Source organism: Monodon monoceros, unplaced genomic scaffold (assembly GCF_005190385.1).
Source record: "Monodon monoceros isolate NGI ecotype Baffin Bay Population unplaced genomic scaffold, NGI_Narwhal_1 Super_Scaffold_1, whole genome shotgun sequence".
NCBI lineage: Eukaryota > Metazoa > Chordata > Mammalia > Artiodactyla > Monodontidae > Monodon > Monodon monoceros.
This window is the reverse complement of record NW_021703765.1, coordinates 29,876,092-29,892,203: the sequence shown is the minus strand read 5'-3', so window position 1 is coordinate 29,892,203 and position 16,112 is coordinate 29,876,092. Positions and strand designations below refer to the sequence as shown.

Here is a 16,112-nt window from a genome sequence, read left to right as displayed (position 1 = left end):
CTATGAACATTGGGGTGCATGTATCTTTTCAAATTAGTATACTTTTTTTTTTTTTTGGATAGATACACAAAAGTGGAATTGCTGGCTCATATGCTAGTTCTATTTTCAGTTTTCTGAGAAAACTCCATACTGTTTTCTACAGTGCCTTCACCAACTTACATTCCCAAAAACAGTGCACGAGGGTTCCCTTTTCTCCAAAGTCTTGCCAACATTTGTTATTTGCTGTCTTTTTTATGATAATCATTCTGGCAGGTGTGAGGTCATATGTCATTGTGGTTTTGATTTGTATTTCCCCAATGATTAGTGATGTCAAGCATATTTTCATATGCCTGTTAATCATCAGCATTTTCTCTTTTGAAAAATGTCTATTCAGTTCTTCTGCCCATTCTTTAAACAAGTTGCTGTTTTTTTATATTGAGTTGTATGAGCTGTTTATATATGTTGGATATTAATCCCTTATCATTCATAACATTTGCAATTTTTTTCTCACATTCATAGGTTGTCTTTTCATTTTGTTGATAGCTTCCTTTGCTGAGGGAAAGAGGTTAAGTTTAATTAGGTTCCATTTGTTTATCTTTGCTTTTATTTCCTTTACTTTAGGAGAAAGATCAAAAAATTATTGCTTTGATTTATGTCAAACAGTGTTCTGCCTATGTTTTGTTCTAGTAGTTTTATATGTTCAGTCTTAATTTGAGTTTTTAATCCATTTTGAGTTTATTTTTGTATGTGTTAGATAAACTTTTAATTTAATTCTTTTACATGTAGCTGTCCAGTTTTCCCAGCACCACTTACTGAAGAGACTGTTCTTTTTCCACTGTATATGCTTGCCTTCTTTGTCATAGATTGACCATAAGTGCATGGGTTTGTTTCTGGGCTCTCTAACCTGTTCCATTGATTTGAACTATGTGTCTTTTCTTGTGTCAGTACCATACTGTTTTAATTACTGTATATTTGTAGCATAGTCTGAGGTCAGGGAGTGTAATTCCTTCAGCTCTGTTCTTCTTTCTCAAGATTGTTTTTGCTATTTGGGACTTTTGGTTTCCATACAAATTATAAAATTATTATTTCTGGTTCCATGAAGAATACCTTTGGTGTTTTGATAGGGATTGCCTTGAATCTGTAGATTGCCTGGGTAATACAGTTATTTTAACCATATTGATTTTTTGAGCCAAGAACACATTATATCTTTCCATCTGTTGGGTCATCATCAATTTCATTCAGTGATATCAGTGGCTTACAGTTGTTTTGAGTATAGGTGTTTTGCCTACTTAGGTGGGTTTTTTCCTAGGTACTTTATTATTTTTGATGTGATGGTAAATGGGATTGTTTCCTTAATTTCTCTTTCTGATAGTTTGTTGTTACAATACAGAAATGCAACCAGTTTCTGTATATTAATTTTGTATCCTGCAAATTTACTGAATTCATTGATGAGCTCTAGTATTTTTCTAGTGGCCTCTTTAGGATTTTCTATATATAGTATCATGTCATCTGCCAACAGTGCCAGTTTTACTTCTTTCTTTCCAATTTGGATTATTTTGTTTGTTTGTTTTTCTTCTCTGATTGCTGTGGGTAGATCTTCCTAAACTATGTTGAGTAAAAGTGGTGAGAGTGGACATCCTTGTCTTGTTCCTGATCTTAGAGGTAAATCTTTTAGCTTTTCACCATTGAGTATGATGTTAGCTGTGAGTTTGTCACATATAACCTTTATTATGTTGAGGTAGATTCCCTCTATGCCCACTGTCTGGAGAGTATTCATCACAAATGGATGTTGAATTTTATCAAAAGCCTCTTCTGCATCTATTGAAATGATTATATGGTTTTTATTCTTCAATTTTTTTTAATGTGGTGTATCACATTGATTGATTTGTGGATATTGGAAAATTCCTAGGATAAATCCCACTTGATCATGGTGTATGATCCTTTTAATGTATTGTTGGATCCAGTTTGTTAATATTTTGTTAAGGATTTTTGCATCTAGCTTCATCAGTGATATTGGCCTGTAATTTTCTTTTTTGTGTGGTGTCTTTGTCTGGTTTTGGTATCAGAGTTATGCTGACTTCATAGAATGAGTTTGGAAGTGTTCCTTCCTCTGCAATTTTTTGGAAGAGTTTGAGTAGGTTTTAACTCTTTTCAAAATGCCTGGTAGAATTCACCTGTGAAGCCAAAATGAATCCATTTACATTTAAGGTCTGGAACTTTTGTTGGTTGGGAGTTTTAAAATTACTGATTCAATTTCTGCTCATATTTTCCATTTCTTCTTGGTAATTGGTCTGCTTATATTTTCCATTTCTTCCTGCTTCAGTCTTGGGAGATTGCACATTTCTAAGAATTTGTCCATTTCTTCTGGATTGTCCATTACATTTGTATGTAGTAATTCAGAGTAGTCTCTTATGATCTTTTGTATTTCTGTGGTGTCAGTTGTAACTGTCCCTTTTTCATTTCTGATGTTACTGTTTTGGGCTCTCTCCTCTTTTTCTTGATGAGTCTGGCTAAATTTTGTTTATCTTCTCGAAGAACCAGCTCTGAGTTTCTTTGATCTTTTCTGTTGCTTTTTCAGTCTCTATTTTATTTATTCCTCCTCTGTTCTTTATGATTCCTTTCCTTCTACTAATAATGGGTTTTGTTTGTTCTTTTTTCTCTAGTTGCTTTAGGTGTAAAATTCGGTTGTTTTCCTTGATATTTTCTTGTTTTCTGAGCTAAGCTTGTATTGCTAACTACTTCCCTCTTAGTGTAGTGTTTTTGCTGCATTCAATAGATTTTGGTTGTTGTGCTTACCTTTTTATTTGTCTCTAAGTAATTTTTTTTTAATTTCCTCTTTGATTTCTTCAATGATTAATTGGTTGTTTAGTAGCATATTGTTTAGCCTCTATGAGTTTGTGTTTTTTGCAGTTTTTTCCTTGTAGTTGATTTCTACTTTTATAACACTGTGGTTAAAAAAAAAAAAAGACTCTTGATATGACTTCAGTTTTCTTAAAATATCAAGGCTTTTTTTGTGGCCCAGCATGTGGTCTATCAGGGAGAATGTTCCATGTGTATGTGAGAAGAATGTGTATTCTGCTGCTTTCGGGTGGAATGCTCTATAAATATCAATTAAGTCTATTTGGTCTAATATGTCATTTAAAGCCTGTGTTTCATTATTGATTTTCTGTATGGATGATCTGTCCATTGATAAAAGTGGAGTGTTAAAGTCTCCCACTATTACTGTGTTACTGTGAATTTCTCCTTTTATGTCTCTTAACATTTGCCTTGTATACTGAGTTGCCCCTATGTTGGGTGCATATATATTTACAATTGTTATGTCTTCTTCTTGGATTGATCCCTTGATCACTATGTAGTATTTCTCTTTGTCTTGTAACAGTCTTCATTTTAAGATTTTTTTTTTCTGATATAAGCACTGCTACTCTGGATTTTTAAAATTTCTATTTGCATGGAATATCTTTTTCCATCCCCTCATTTTCAATTTGTATGTGTCTCTAGATTTGAAGTCAGTGTCTTTTAGACAGCATATATACGGGTCTTGTTTTTACAACCATTCATCCAATCTGTGCCTTTTGGATGGGGCATCTAATCCATTTACATTTAAGGTAATTATCAATATGTATGTTCTTACTGCCATTCTGTTACTTGTTTTGGATTTGTTTTTGCAGGCCTTTTTTCCCCTTTCTTTGTTTGTCCCCTTCTCTTGTGATTTGATGACTATTTTTAGTGTTGTGTTGGAATTTTTATTTTTTGTGTGTATATCTATTATAGATTTTTGGTTTGTAGTTACTATGGGATTTTTGTATAGCAGTCTATATATATATATACATAATTAAGTTGCTGATGTCTTACTTTTAAACGCATTTTAAAAGCCCTCTATTTGTACTCTCCTCCCCTATGATTACTGTTCTTTATATTATATTTTATATCTAATTGCTTTGTTTATCCCTTAACCGTGGAAATAGATGATTTCAATACTTTTGTCTTTAAACCTCCCTACTAGCTTTGTGTGTGGATAAGTTCCTGCCTTTATTGCTTGTTTGTCTTTACTGATGAGATTTTTTTCATTTCATAACATTCTTGTTTTTCACTGTGGCCTTTTCTTTTTCACCTAAAGAAATTTCTTTAACATTTGTTGTAAAGCTGTCTTGGTGGTTCTGAACAATTTTAGCTTTTGCTTGTCTGTAAAGCTTTGGTTTCTCATCAAATCTGAATGGAATCCTTGCTGGGTGAGGTATTCTTGGTTGTAGGTTTTTCCCTTTCATCACTTTAAATATGTCATGACATGCCCTTCTGGCCTGCAGAGTTTCTGTTGAGAAAACAGCCAATAGTCTTATGGGAACTCCCTTGAATGCTATTTGTTGCTTTTCCTGTGCTGCTTTTGATATTCTCTCTTTATCTTTAATTTTTGTCATTTTGATTATAATGTGTCTTGATATGTTTCTCTTTGGGTTAATACTGTATGGGACTCTCTGTATTTCCTGGACTTGGGTGACTGTTTCCTTTCCCAGGTTAAGGAAGTTTTCAGCTTCTAAGTCTTCAAAGATTTTCTCAGGCATTTTCTCTCTCTCTTCTCCATCTGGGACCCCAATAATGTGAATATTAGTGCACTTGATATTGTCCCAGAGATCTCATAAACTGTTCTCACTTAACTCTTAAGGCTCAGCCTCAAAAGTTATAGAGCATAAGTTCTACTACGCTCTGCTGCTCAAAACAAATCATAGGGCCAGCCCACATCCAAGAGAATGGGAGAAACAGACTATGCCTCTTGATGGGGGAGTGATAAGGACACTGAAAAGTAGTATGCAGAATAAGGTATATTGTGGTGACTAACAAAATTTATCACAGTTCTTCAAAGACTTCTTAGAAGACTTGTGTGTAATATTTATTTCGTATAATTCTCAATATAAACCTCAAAAAGCAACCATACTTGATCCTATGTATTCTCAAAGGAAAAGACAGACACTAACAAGTAAAATTGGCACTCACCTGATGAAAGTCTGTCAGATCAAGTTTGTTATCCACCAGGACCAGGGGGATATCATAGGTGTGGCTGACCTGAAAAATGAGCTCTTTAAACTTGGCAGCCTCCTGGAATGACTGATGGTCAGTGACAGAGTACAAGATGGTGAATCCCTCACCACCTCACATGTACTACTCCCACATGGTTGTGAATTCTGCCTGCAGGAAAAGAGTAAAATTATTATGTAATTTAAAACAATGACGTGAACACATAATATTAGCAACACAAAAGGTTAAAAGTAGACAAATTAGGAGACTAAGTAGTTTGGGTAGAAATTTTCTAAAAGTATATTTATAGGTTTTGCATATAGAAGAGCCATATGAGGTCTAAACAAACCATTATGAAATCTGAATGTTTTAAACTGCTCAAAGTGTTGATCTTTAATCACAGAAGATTTGATTTAAGAGATATTAGGGGAGATATGTTAAAAAGCAAATTTACTCATGAACTCTTGGTGATTATTTATAGACTACATACTTCTAATGACCTAATTTTAGGAAAAGAAATCTAAATTTGTACACTCCAAACATTAAAACCTAGAGGAACTAACTAAATTTCTCCTCAAAAATATGAAAACAGGGCTTCCCTGGTGGCGCAGTGGTTGAGAGTCTGCCTGCCGGCGCAGGGGACACGGGTTCGTGCCCTGGTCCGAGAAGATCCCACATGCCGTGGAGCGGCTGGGCCCATGAGCCATGGCCACTGAGCCTGCGCATCCGGAGCCTGTGCTCTGCAACGGGAGAGGCCACAACAGTGAGAGGTCCGCGTACCGACAAAAAAAAAAAGAAAAAGAAAACAAACTAGAGCTTTACTTTATCCTTGTGAATGGAGGAAGTTATTAACATAAATACTCCCTAACCCAGAGATATATTTGGGTATTCTTAGATCTGTCTCCCTAAGAGGCATAAACAGAGAGATCTTAATTGCTGAGTCACGGGTCCATTTCTACATTCTGTTGACTCTTCCATCCTCTCTTTGCAGAGGAGGACAGGAACTCCCTCTCCAATGTACCAATATCCCAACCTGGGAGACATTGCTGTATCAGTTTTTATGTTGCATCCCACCTAAACTGTATTGCTTGGCAACTGAAAATTCAATATTTGGCTTGACTTGTGATATGAAACACTTATTTTACTCTGAAATATATGTTTTCATTCACTATTATTCTGAACCTCTTGCTAAAAACACAAAGGTAAATTAGACACTTGCAATGGGAAATATAAAACTTGGACTCTAGCTGTGGAACAAGCCATGCTAAATAATAAAAGAACAACATGAGACCATATTGTGAAACAAACAAACAACCAAAAAACAAAACCTGATCAGAGTAAATGTCAATTTGATTGAACATGGCTTGACTTTTAAAGGATAGCAGCATTTACATAGATCCAGAAATTCTGGAAAACTGAGGTGCTTACAAGTCCAGAGAAAGCAATAAAGTTAATAAGGTCCTGAGTTAGTTGTTGAATCTCTCAAAGTTTTTTTCAGTCAGTGTGGAACAAATGCAAACAGTATCACTGAATTCAGCCAATCATTTCAAAACTGTAAGAATGAGCCAAGAGAGAAAAGAAAACGTATCCAAGGGTAGATAGCAAGCTAATGTAGAGCTGGTTTGAATAATTCATATTCTCTGACCCTCACTATGTCAATTTATTAAATACTAAATTTTACTTTAACTCAATCGTAAATTTTAATATGTGAGTGAAACAAACTAACATGGGAGAAAAAAATCCTACTGGACCCAGTTTCTTCATCTCAAAAACAAGGTTAGATTATAAAATGTCTGAGGTCCCTCATACTTTTGACATTCTTTGATTTTGAAAACCCTATGCCTCAATCAGAATCCTAGAGTTGATATGGATCGACTAGAGAAGCATGGATTGAAATAGCTAACTGATATTTCCCAAACTTTTAATTACTTTTTCATATAGAAATGATAGAATCATCATAGAAATATATGGAATCTTTCAGAAAATATAAATAGATTTGTTGTATCAGTTGTATATGGTTTAAGTCATAATAAAAGTGCAAACTAAACTGGAAAAGACATATTTTACAATTTACTGTTCAGTCTAATTGTCAATTATTATTTTAAACATTAAACTTATTTTTAGTCATTAGTGTTTATTGAAAAATAATAAATGCACATTGCAAAATGTTTAAATGGTACAAGTATATAAAATTAATTTAGTTTTCTTTCCACCTCAAACTCCTAGTTTTTTTCCCAAATGCATGAGTTAATATTTTCTTTCCTTAGAGACGCAGTCTATGTATACACAGCCAGAGACATACATTTCACCTTTATACACCTCTTTATACTAAAATAGGAACATAATATACCTAAGTTTTACTTTAAATCTTAATTAAGCCTTAAGAAACTTAATATACCTTGAATATAATATATTTAATGTAACATAGAATTGTTCCATTTAAGCATACACAATTGTTGCTTATTATTTTCCCTGGTTGCATCATAATTCCTTTTATGCATATACTATATTTTATTTAAGTAGTTGTCAATAAACAGGCATCTAGATATCCTCCTTTTATTCCCATTACAAACAATGCAACAATGTATATTTTTAGACATCCACGTTTCACAAATTTATGTATACCTGGGAAGTAGTACTGCTAGATCAAAGAGAACATATATTTTTACTTTTGAGAAATATTGCCAATTTCACCACTAAAGACATTGTACCAATAACACCAGCACGATACAAAAGTGCCTATTTCCCCTCATTCTTACCAATGCCACTTACCATCAAAGTTTTCTATCTTTTATAGATTTTAGGGTAAAAAGAGTATCTTGTTTCTTTAATCTGTATTTATGAGCTATATTGAACATTTTTTTATGTTTATTGTCCATTTACAAATTCTCTTCTAGATATGGATTCAATTTTGTTGTAAGAAACAAAATATTTTTTGATTTTGAATTAGGATTTTTTTTTAAATTTGGACTGGAGAAGTTTCTTTATATGTGAAACAAAAGAAAAGAACAGTAAATTTGATTATTTCAACAATACCTACACCATAGACATAAGACTAAAAATTTTAAAGAGCCCAACAACCTGTTAGGAAGACAGGCAAAGTACATAAAGGAGAAATTCACAAAGAATAACACTGAATGAATGGATGAGTGAATATCCAATAGTGCTGGTTAACCAAACTCAAAGTCACATATATGTCATTTAAAAAATAGATATAGTAGGCCTCACATCTGACCTGAATTGTAGTCTCCAGGTATGAGGCTCTAGCATTGTAGTGTTTTACAAAGCTCCTTGGTTGATTTTGCTTTACACATGTATGTAAGGGTACAAAACTTTGCATTTATGTTCAAAAGTCGCCTATATAATCTGAAAGCACAGAATCTGGAAGACATAGTACACAGCTTCTAGGTCTGTTACTCACTTGAGTGTATCTTCTAACAAATTAAACCCTCAGCACCTCAATTTCCTCTTTGTCAAAGAGAAATTAGGACACACACAACCTGTCTTACAAAGCTGTAGAAAGGATCAAATGAGTAAAGAGAAGTGAAAATGTTTTGATAAATTTTTAAAATACAAATTAAGCCTATTATCTCTGGTACAAATCCTGCAGAATGCAACACTTCTCTGAGGGCACAGGCATGAAATCCTCTTTGAGCTACAGTAAATATGTGTGAGAGCATTTCTTAAATTAGCTCAATCAGAAAATTATTAATCTTTTTTTCTCCAAATAGGAGAATCTTGCCACCAATAAAACAGGTATAATTAAGTTATTCCAATGAATGCAGAGGATACCTCCTCTTAGATGACCTTATCCATACCAATTCTTTCATAGCATATATATGTGTGTTTTACTGAAAGATGCACTGGAGGTTGGTGGAGCCCAGAGAATTGAGAAGATCTGCAACTATGTATCAACTTAATAAGATAAAATATGGGAATCACTCTTCAAGGAAAATTGTTATGTTCAACATGCTGCTTCCATCTTCATTCATCCATGAATTAAAGATCCCTGTGCTTTGTGTTCTGTGTATCTTGAATATGAACATCTACATTTGCATCCTGCTATAAATAAAAGTTGTTGGTTAATTATTCAAGAACATTACGAGATTCTTATCCGTAAGTAACAAAATATCTATGAAATGGATGCACTGTAAAATGCTGTAAACATAAACGTTTCCAATGTCTTCCAAGCTATGCTGAGTACAATGCTGCAGCTTGATCATTTCCCTTTGATATGCTTTCTCATAATGAAATAGTGTAAAAATTATCTTAATTCTGAAAATAAAGAAATAAGTTTTGATTAATCTCCTATCCCAGTTTCTTGATTATCAGAGTAAGAATTTTGAGCAGGTATTTGGAAACTTAGGGACAGAACCAGCTCTCCATTGCATTCAACTAGTGGTAACACATTGTATGAATGGGATAGCACTATAGTCAGTCCAGCCTTTCAACTGCTTCCTGATACAACACACATAACATTGTCTATACTGGTTACTATACCCACTACAACCACATCTCTGCACCAAATTTATCTTCTTAGTATGAAAGAAGTAAATCAACACAAAAGATAGTAGCCAGGAGCACATATTAGGGGAACTCAAAAGAGAGTGTATCTGGGCAGGTTTCCCAGGGGAAGGGAGAGTGACAATTCTGTTCAAATAGTAAGTCATTACTGAAGTTTCCTGAACCCTGTGGGGGACAAAAGGCTGGACAGTGGTTGGATGTGCAAGGTGGCGTGAAGTGTAGGGTTAGAGAGAAAGTGCAGGACATGTGTGTGGGACTGGGATATATACTTAAGATGGGAAATGGTGTTACAGAAAGAGACATGGGTATAGCTCATGTAAAGGGGTGGCATGTTCCTGTTGTTGAGTGAGGTCAGGTTATTGACCCATGACAACAAGATTTTGGACTTGATGTGACAGTAAACCAAGAACTCAAGAGAAAGGAGGAAAGCAACATGCAGCCCAGTTTATTGCCAGGATTGGTCTGGCAATACTAGGAGTAATGGAGAGAAGAGAAGTTGAAAGCAGGGAGAAATTCTTGAAGCCTTTTGCAGTAACCCTGATTTTTCTATAGGAGAAGAAATAGAAGGTGAAATACTTAAATGAAAGGTCACAATACAAAGAATTGGGGAGAAGAGAAATATGAAGAAAAACGATGCTCACTAGTTTGGGTGTAAGAGAGACAGGAAGTGGGAAAATGCTATTGATGTTTCAATCAATGATACTAGGCAATAGGTTGGGCTTTTGCATATGCCCTACTTCTGTGGTCTACGTTATCAACTCCCACTTTGGATGTTTAAAAAATCAGAATATAGAGATACCAAATAGTATGGCCAAATTCCTAGAATTGCCTTATTTCAAGGTGCATTCCTGTAGGTTTTATCAATTAGATAAAACCTACAGGAATTGGTAGATAATTTTTCAATTATCCAGCAGTTAGAAAATCAGATACACACCATGCCACACTGCCTAGCCAAGAAAGGAAAAATTAAACAAAATATGTCTCCTGATTTTGTAGCTCTGGAGCCTGGCAAACAACAACAGAAGTAATAACAGAAAGAAGTTAATTAAGAAAGTAAGTAACTTAAGGGCCATTTTGTCTCATATATGTTTGTACTAAAAGGAGCTATCCATAGGTAACTGGAAATATGGTATATGTGAAAGAATAAAATCTAAAAGGGGTAGGTATGAAAGCCGCAATCAGAGGTGGGGCAAGTAGTTTGGACTGACCAATAGGGACAGGAATTAGGGTGTAAAGTTGACTACTCTGGATCAGTTTTGGGAAAGAGTATTGTTTTGCCACTTTTTTTTTTTTCTTGAGATGTGGAGCTTTGTACCACTGCAAGTATATTTATCTATTTAAAGATTTTATGAAAATGTTTTTTAACAGCTCTCTTCTAGTTGTGTTCCCTCTTGCCAAACATGCTCAGTACTTAACAGCTCCCAGATTTTGGCACTGATAATTCTTTCTTTCTATTGTAATTCCTGTGCTTTGCTCTCATTCCCAACAGTAGGCTCTGAACTACCTGAGATAAAGACTGTTCAGGGCAGACTATGGGAGGACACATGGCAAGGAGTACTTCCCAGAACTTCTGCTGGCAGTGTCCTTTTCCCCACGGCAAGCCACAACCACCGCCCGCAGTGCCGGAGACCCTCCAACACTAGCAGGAGAGGGGATGAAGAGCGTTGCTTAAAGGAGTTCCAGAGACGGACGCAAGCCACAACTAAAAGCGCGGACCCCAGAGACGGGCATGAGATGCTAAGGCTGCTGCTGCCACCACCAAGAAGCCTGTGTACGAGCACAGGTCACTATCCACACACCTCTTTTGGGGAGCCTGTGCAGCCTGCCACTGCCAGGGTCCCAGGATCCAGGGACAACTTCCCTGGGAGAACGCACGGCGAGCCTCAGGCTGGTGCAACGTCACACTGGCCTCTGCCGCTGCAAACTCGCCCTGCACTCCGTGCCCCTCCCTCTCTCAGGCCTGAGAGAGCCAGAGTCCCCGAATCAACTGCTCCTTTAACCCCATCCTCTCTGAGCAAAGAACAGACGCCCTCCGGAGACCTACACGCAGAGGCGGGACCAAACACAAAGCTGAGCCAAGGGAGCTGTGAGAACAAAGAAGAGAAAGAGAAATCTCTCCCAGCAGCCTCAGAAGCAGGAGATTAAAGCTCAACAATAAACTTGATGTACCCTGCATCTGTGGAATACCTGAATAGAAAACGAATCATCCCAAACTGAGGAGATGGACTTTGAGAGCAAGATTTATGATTTTTTCGCCTTTTCCTCTTTTTGTGAGTGTGTATGTGTATGCTCCTGTGTGAGATTTTGTCTGTATAGCTTTGCTTCGACCATTTGTCCTAGGGTTCTATCCGTCCGTTTTTTAATTTTCATGTTTGATTGTTTGCTTTGTTTTTGAATTTTTTCTTAATAATTATTCTTTATTTTAATAACTTTATTATATTTTATCTTACTTTATTTTATTTTACTTTATCTTCTTTCTTGCTTGCTTTTTTTCCTTCCTTCCCTCCTTCCTTCCTTCCTTCCTCCCTCCCTTCCTCCCTCCCTCCTTTCTTTCTTTCTTTCTTTCTTTATACTTCTACTAATTCTTTCCTTCTACATTTTTCCCTTTTATTCTGAGTCAGATAGATGAAAGGCTCTTGGTGCTGCAGCCAGGAGTCAGTGCTGTGCCTCTGAGGTGGGAGAGACAACTTCAGGACACTGGTCCACAAGAGACCTCCCAGCGCCAAATATTACCAAACAGTGAAAATCTCCCAGAGATCTCCATCTCAACACCAACACCTAGCTTCACTCAAAGACCAGCACGCTACAGTGCTGGACAGCCTATGCCAAACAACTAGCAGGACAGGAACACATCCCCATCCATTAGCAGAGAGTCTGCTTAATATAATAATAAGTCCACAAATACTCCAAAACACACCACCAGACGTGGACATGCAAACCAGAAAGATAAGATCAAGCCTCATTGACCAGAACACAGGCACTAGTCCCCTACACCAGGAAGCCTACACCACCCACTGAAGCAACCTGAGCCACTGGGGACAGACACCAAAAACAACAGGAACTATGAAACTGCAGCCTGCAAACAGGAGACCCTAAACACAGCAAGGTAAGCAAAATGAGAAGACAGAAAAACACATAGCAGATGAAGGAGCAAGATAAAAACACACCAGACCTAACAAATGAAGAGGAAATAGTCAGTCTACCTGAAAAAAGAATTCAGAATAATGATAGTAAAGATGATCCAAAATCTTGGAAATGGAATAGACAAAATGCAAGAAACATTTAACAAGGACCTAGAAAAACTAAAGATGAAACAAGCAATGATGAACAACACAATAAATGAAATTAAAAATACTCTAGATGGGATCAATAGCAGAATAACTGAGGCAGAAGAACGGATAAGTGACCTGGAAGATAAAATAGTGGAAATAACTACTGCAGAGCAGAATAAAGAGAAAAGAATGCAAAGAACTGAGGACAGTCTCAGAGACCTCTGGGACAACACTAAATACACGAAAATTAGAATTATAGGGGTTCCAGAAGAAGAAGAGAAAAAGAAAGGGACTGAGAAAATATTTGAAAAGATTATAGTTCAAAACTCCCCTAATATGGAAAAGGAAATAGTTAATCAAGTCCAGGAAGCACAAAGAATCCCATACAGGATAAATCCAAGGAGAAATATGCCAAGACACATATTAATCAAACTGGCAAAAACTAAATACAAAGAAAGCATATTAAAAGCAGCAAGGGAAAAACAACAAATAACACACAAGGGAATCCCCATAAGGTTAATAGCTGATCTTTCAGCAGAAACTCTACAAACCAGAAGGGACTGGCAGGACATATTTAAAGTGATGAAGGCGAAAAATCTGCAACCAAGATTACTCTACCCAGCAAGGATCTCATTCAGATTTGATGGAGAAATTAAAACCTTTACAGACAAGCAAAAGCTGAGAGAGTTCAGCACCACCAAACCAGCTCTACAACAACTGCTAAAGGAGCTTCTCTAGGCAAAAAACACAAGAGAAGGAAAAGACCTACAATAATGAACCCAAAACAACTAAGAAAATGGGAAAAGGAACATACATATCAATAATTACCTTAAATGTAAATGGACTAAATGCTCCCACCAAAAGACACAAATTGGCTGAACGGATACAAAAACAAGACCCATACATGTGTTGTCTAGAAGAGACCCACTTCAGACCTAGAGCCACATACAGAATGAAAGTAAGGGGATGGAAAAACATATTTCATGCAAATGGACACCAAAAGAAAGCTGGAGTAGTAATTCTCATATCAGACAAAATAGACTTTAAAGTAAAGACTATTAGAAGAGACAAAGAAGGACACTACATAATGATCAAAGGATTGATCCAAGAAGAAGATATAACAATTTTAAATATTTATGTACCCAACATAGGAGCACCTCAATACATAAGGCAAATACAAAGAGCCATAAAAGGGGAAATTGACGGTAACACATTCGTAGTAGGGGACTTCAACACCCCACTTTCACCAATGGACAGATAAACCAAAATAGAAATAAATAAGGAACACAAGCTTTAAATGATACATTATAAAAGATGGACTTAACAGATATTTATAGGACATTCCATCCAAAAACAGCACAATACATATTTTTCTCTAGTGCTCATGGAACATTCTCCAGGATACATCATATCTTGGGTCACAAATCAAGCCTTGGTAAGATTTAAGAAAGTTGAAATTGTATTAAGTACCTTTTCCGACCACAAGGCTATGAGACTACATATCAATTACAGGAAAAGATCTGTAAAAAATACAAACACATGGAGGCTAAACAATACACTACCTAATAACGAAATGATCACTGAAGAAATCAAAGAGGAAATAAAAAAATACCTAGAAACAAATGACAATGGAGACACGACGACCCACAACCTATGGGAGGCAGCAAAAGCAGTTCTAAGAGGGATGTTTATAGCAATACAATCCTACCTTAAGAAACAGGAAACATCTTGAATAAACAACTTAACCTTGCACCTAAAGTAATATGAGAAAAAGAACAAAAAAACCCCAAAGTTAGCAGAAGGAAAGAAATCATAAAAATCAGATCAGAAATAAATGAAAAAGAAATAAAGGAAATGACAGCAAATATCAATAAAACTAAAAGTTGGTTCTTTGAGAAGATAAACAAAATTGATAAATCATTAGCCAGACTCATCAACAAAAAAAAGGGAGAAGACTCAAATCAATAGAATTAGAAATGAAAAAGGAGAAGTAACAACTGACACTGCAGAAATACAAAAGATCATGAGAGATTACTACAAGCAACTCTATGCCAATAAAATGGACGACCTGGAAGAAATGAACAAATTCTTAGAAAGGCACTACCTGCCAAGACTGAATCAGGAAGAAATAGAAAATATGAACAGACCAATCACAAACACTGAAATTGAAACTGTGATTAAAAATCTTCCAACAAACAAAAGCCCAGGACCAGTTGGCTTCACAGGGGAAATCTATCAAACATTTACAGAAGAGTTAACACCTATCCTTCTCAAACTTTTCCAAAATATAACAGAGGGAGGAACACTCCCAAAGTCATTCTACAAGGCCACCATCACCCTGATACCAAAATCAGACAAGGATGTCACAAAGAAAGAAAACTACAGGCCAATATCACTGATGAACATAGATGCAAAAATCCTTAACAAAATACTAGCAAACAGAATCCAACAACATATTAAACGGATCATACACCATGATCAAGTTGGGCTTATTCCAGGAATTCAAGGATTCTTCAATATTCGCAAATCAATCAACGTGATAAACCATATTAACAAATTGAAGGTGAAAAACAATATGATCATCTAAATAGATGCAGAGAAAGCCTTCAACAAAATTCAACAGCCATTTATGATAAAAACCCTGCAGAAAGTAGGCATAGAAGAAACTTTCCTAAAAATAATAAAGGCCATATATGACAAACCCACCGCCAACATCGTCCTCAATGGTGAAAAACTGAAAGCGTTTCCACTAAGATCAGGAACAAAAAAAGGTTGCCCTCTCTCACCACTCTTATTCAACATAGTTTTGGAAGTTTTAGCCACAGCAATCAGGGAAGAAAAGGACATAAAAGGAATCCAAATCAGAAAAGAAGTAAAGCTGTCACTGTTTGCAGATGACCTGATACTATACATAGAGAATCCTAAAGATGCTACCAAAAAACTACTAGAGCTAATCCATGAATTTGGTAAAGTAGCAGGATACAAAATTAATGCACAGAAATCTCTGGCATTCCTATACACTAATGATGAAAAATCTGAAAGTGAAAGCAAGAAAACACTACCATTTACCACTGCAACAAAAAGAATAAAATATCTAGGAATAAACCTACCTAAGGAGACAAAAGATCTGTATGCAGAAAATTATAAGACACTGATGAAAGAAATTAAAGATGATACAAATAGATGGAGAGATATACCATGTTCTTGGATTGGAAGAATCAACATTGTGAAAATGACTCTACTACCCAAAGCAATCTACAGATTCAATGCAAGCCCTATCAAACTACCATTGGCATTTTTCACAGAACTAGAACAAAAAATTTCACA

At 35.9% G+C, this 16,112-nt stretch overlaps 1 protein-coding gene across 1 annotated transcript in view; it reads right to left on the bottom strand.

Annotated features, from left to right (window-relative positions):
- The window catches only part of RIT2 (Ras like without CAAX 2), a 590,607-nt gene that overhangs the window by 275,725 nt on the left and 298,770 nt on the right, over window positions 1-16,112 (bottom strand). Inside the window, 1 exon segment of the mRNA XM_029217847.1 lies at window positions 4,969-5,160. Within this exon segment, the coding sequence (XP_029073680.1) occupies window positions 4,969-5,160 (192 nt within the window).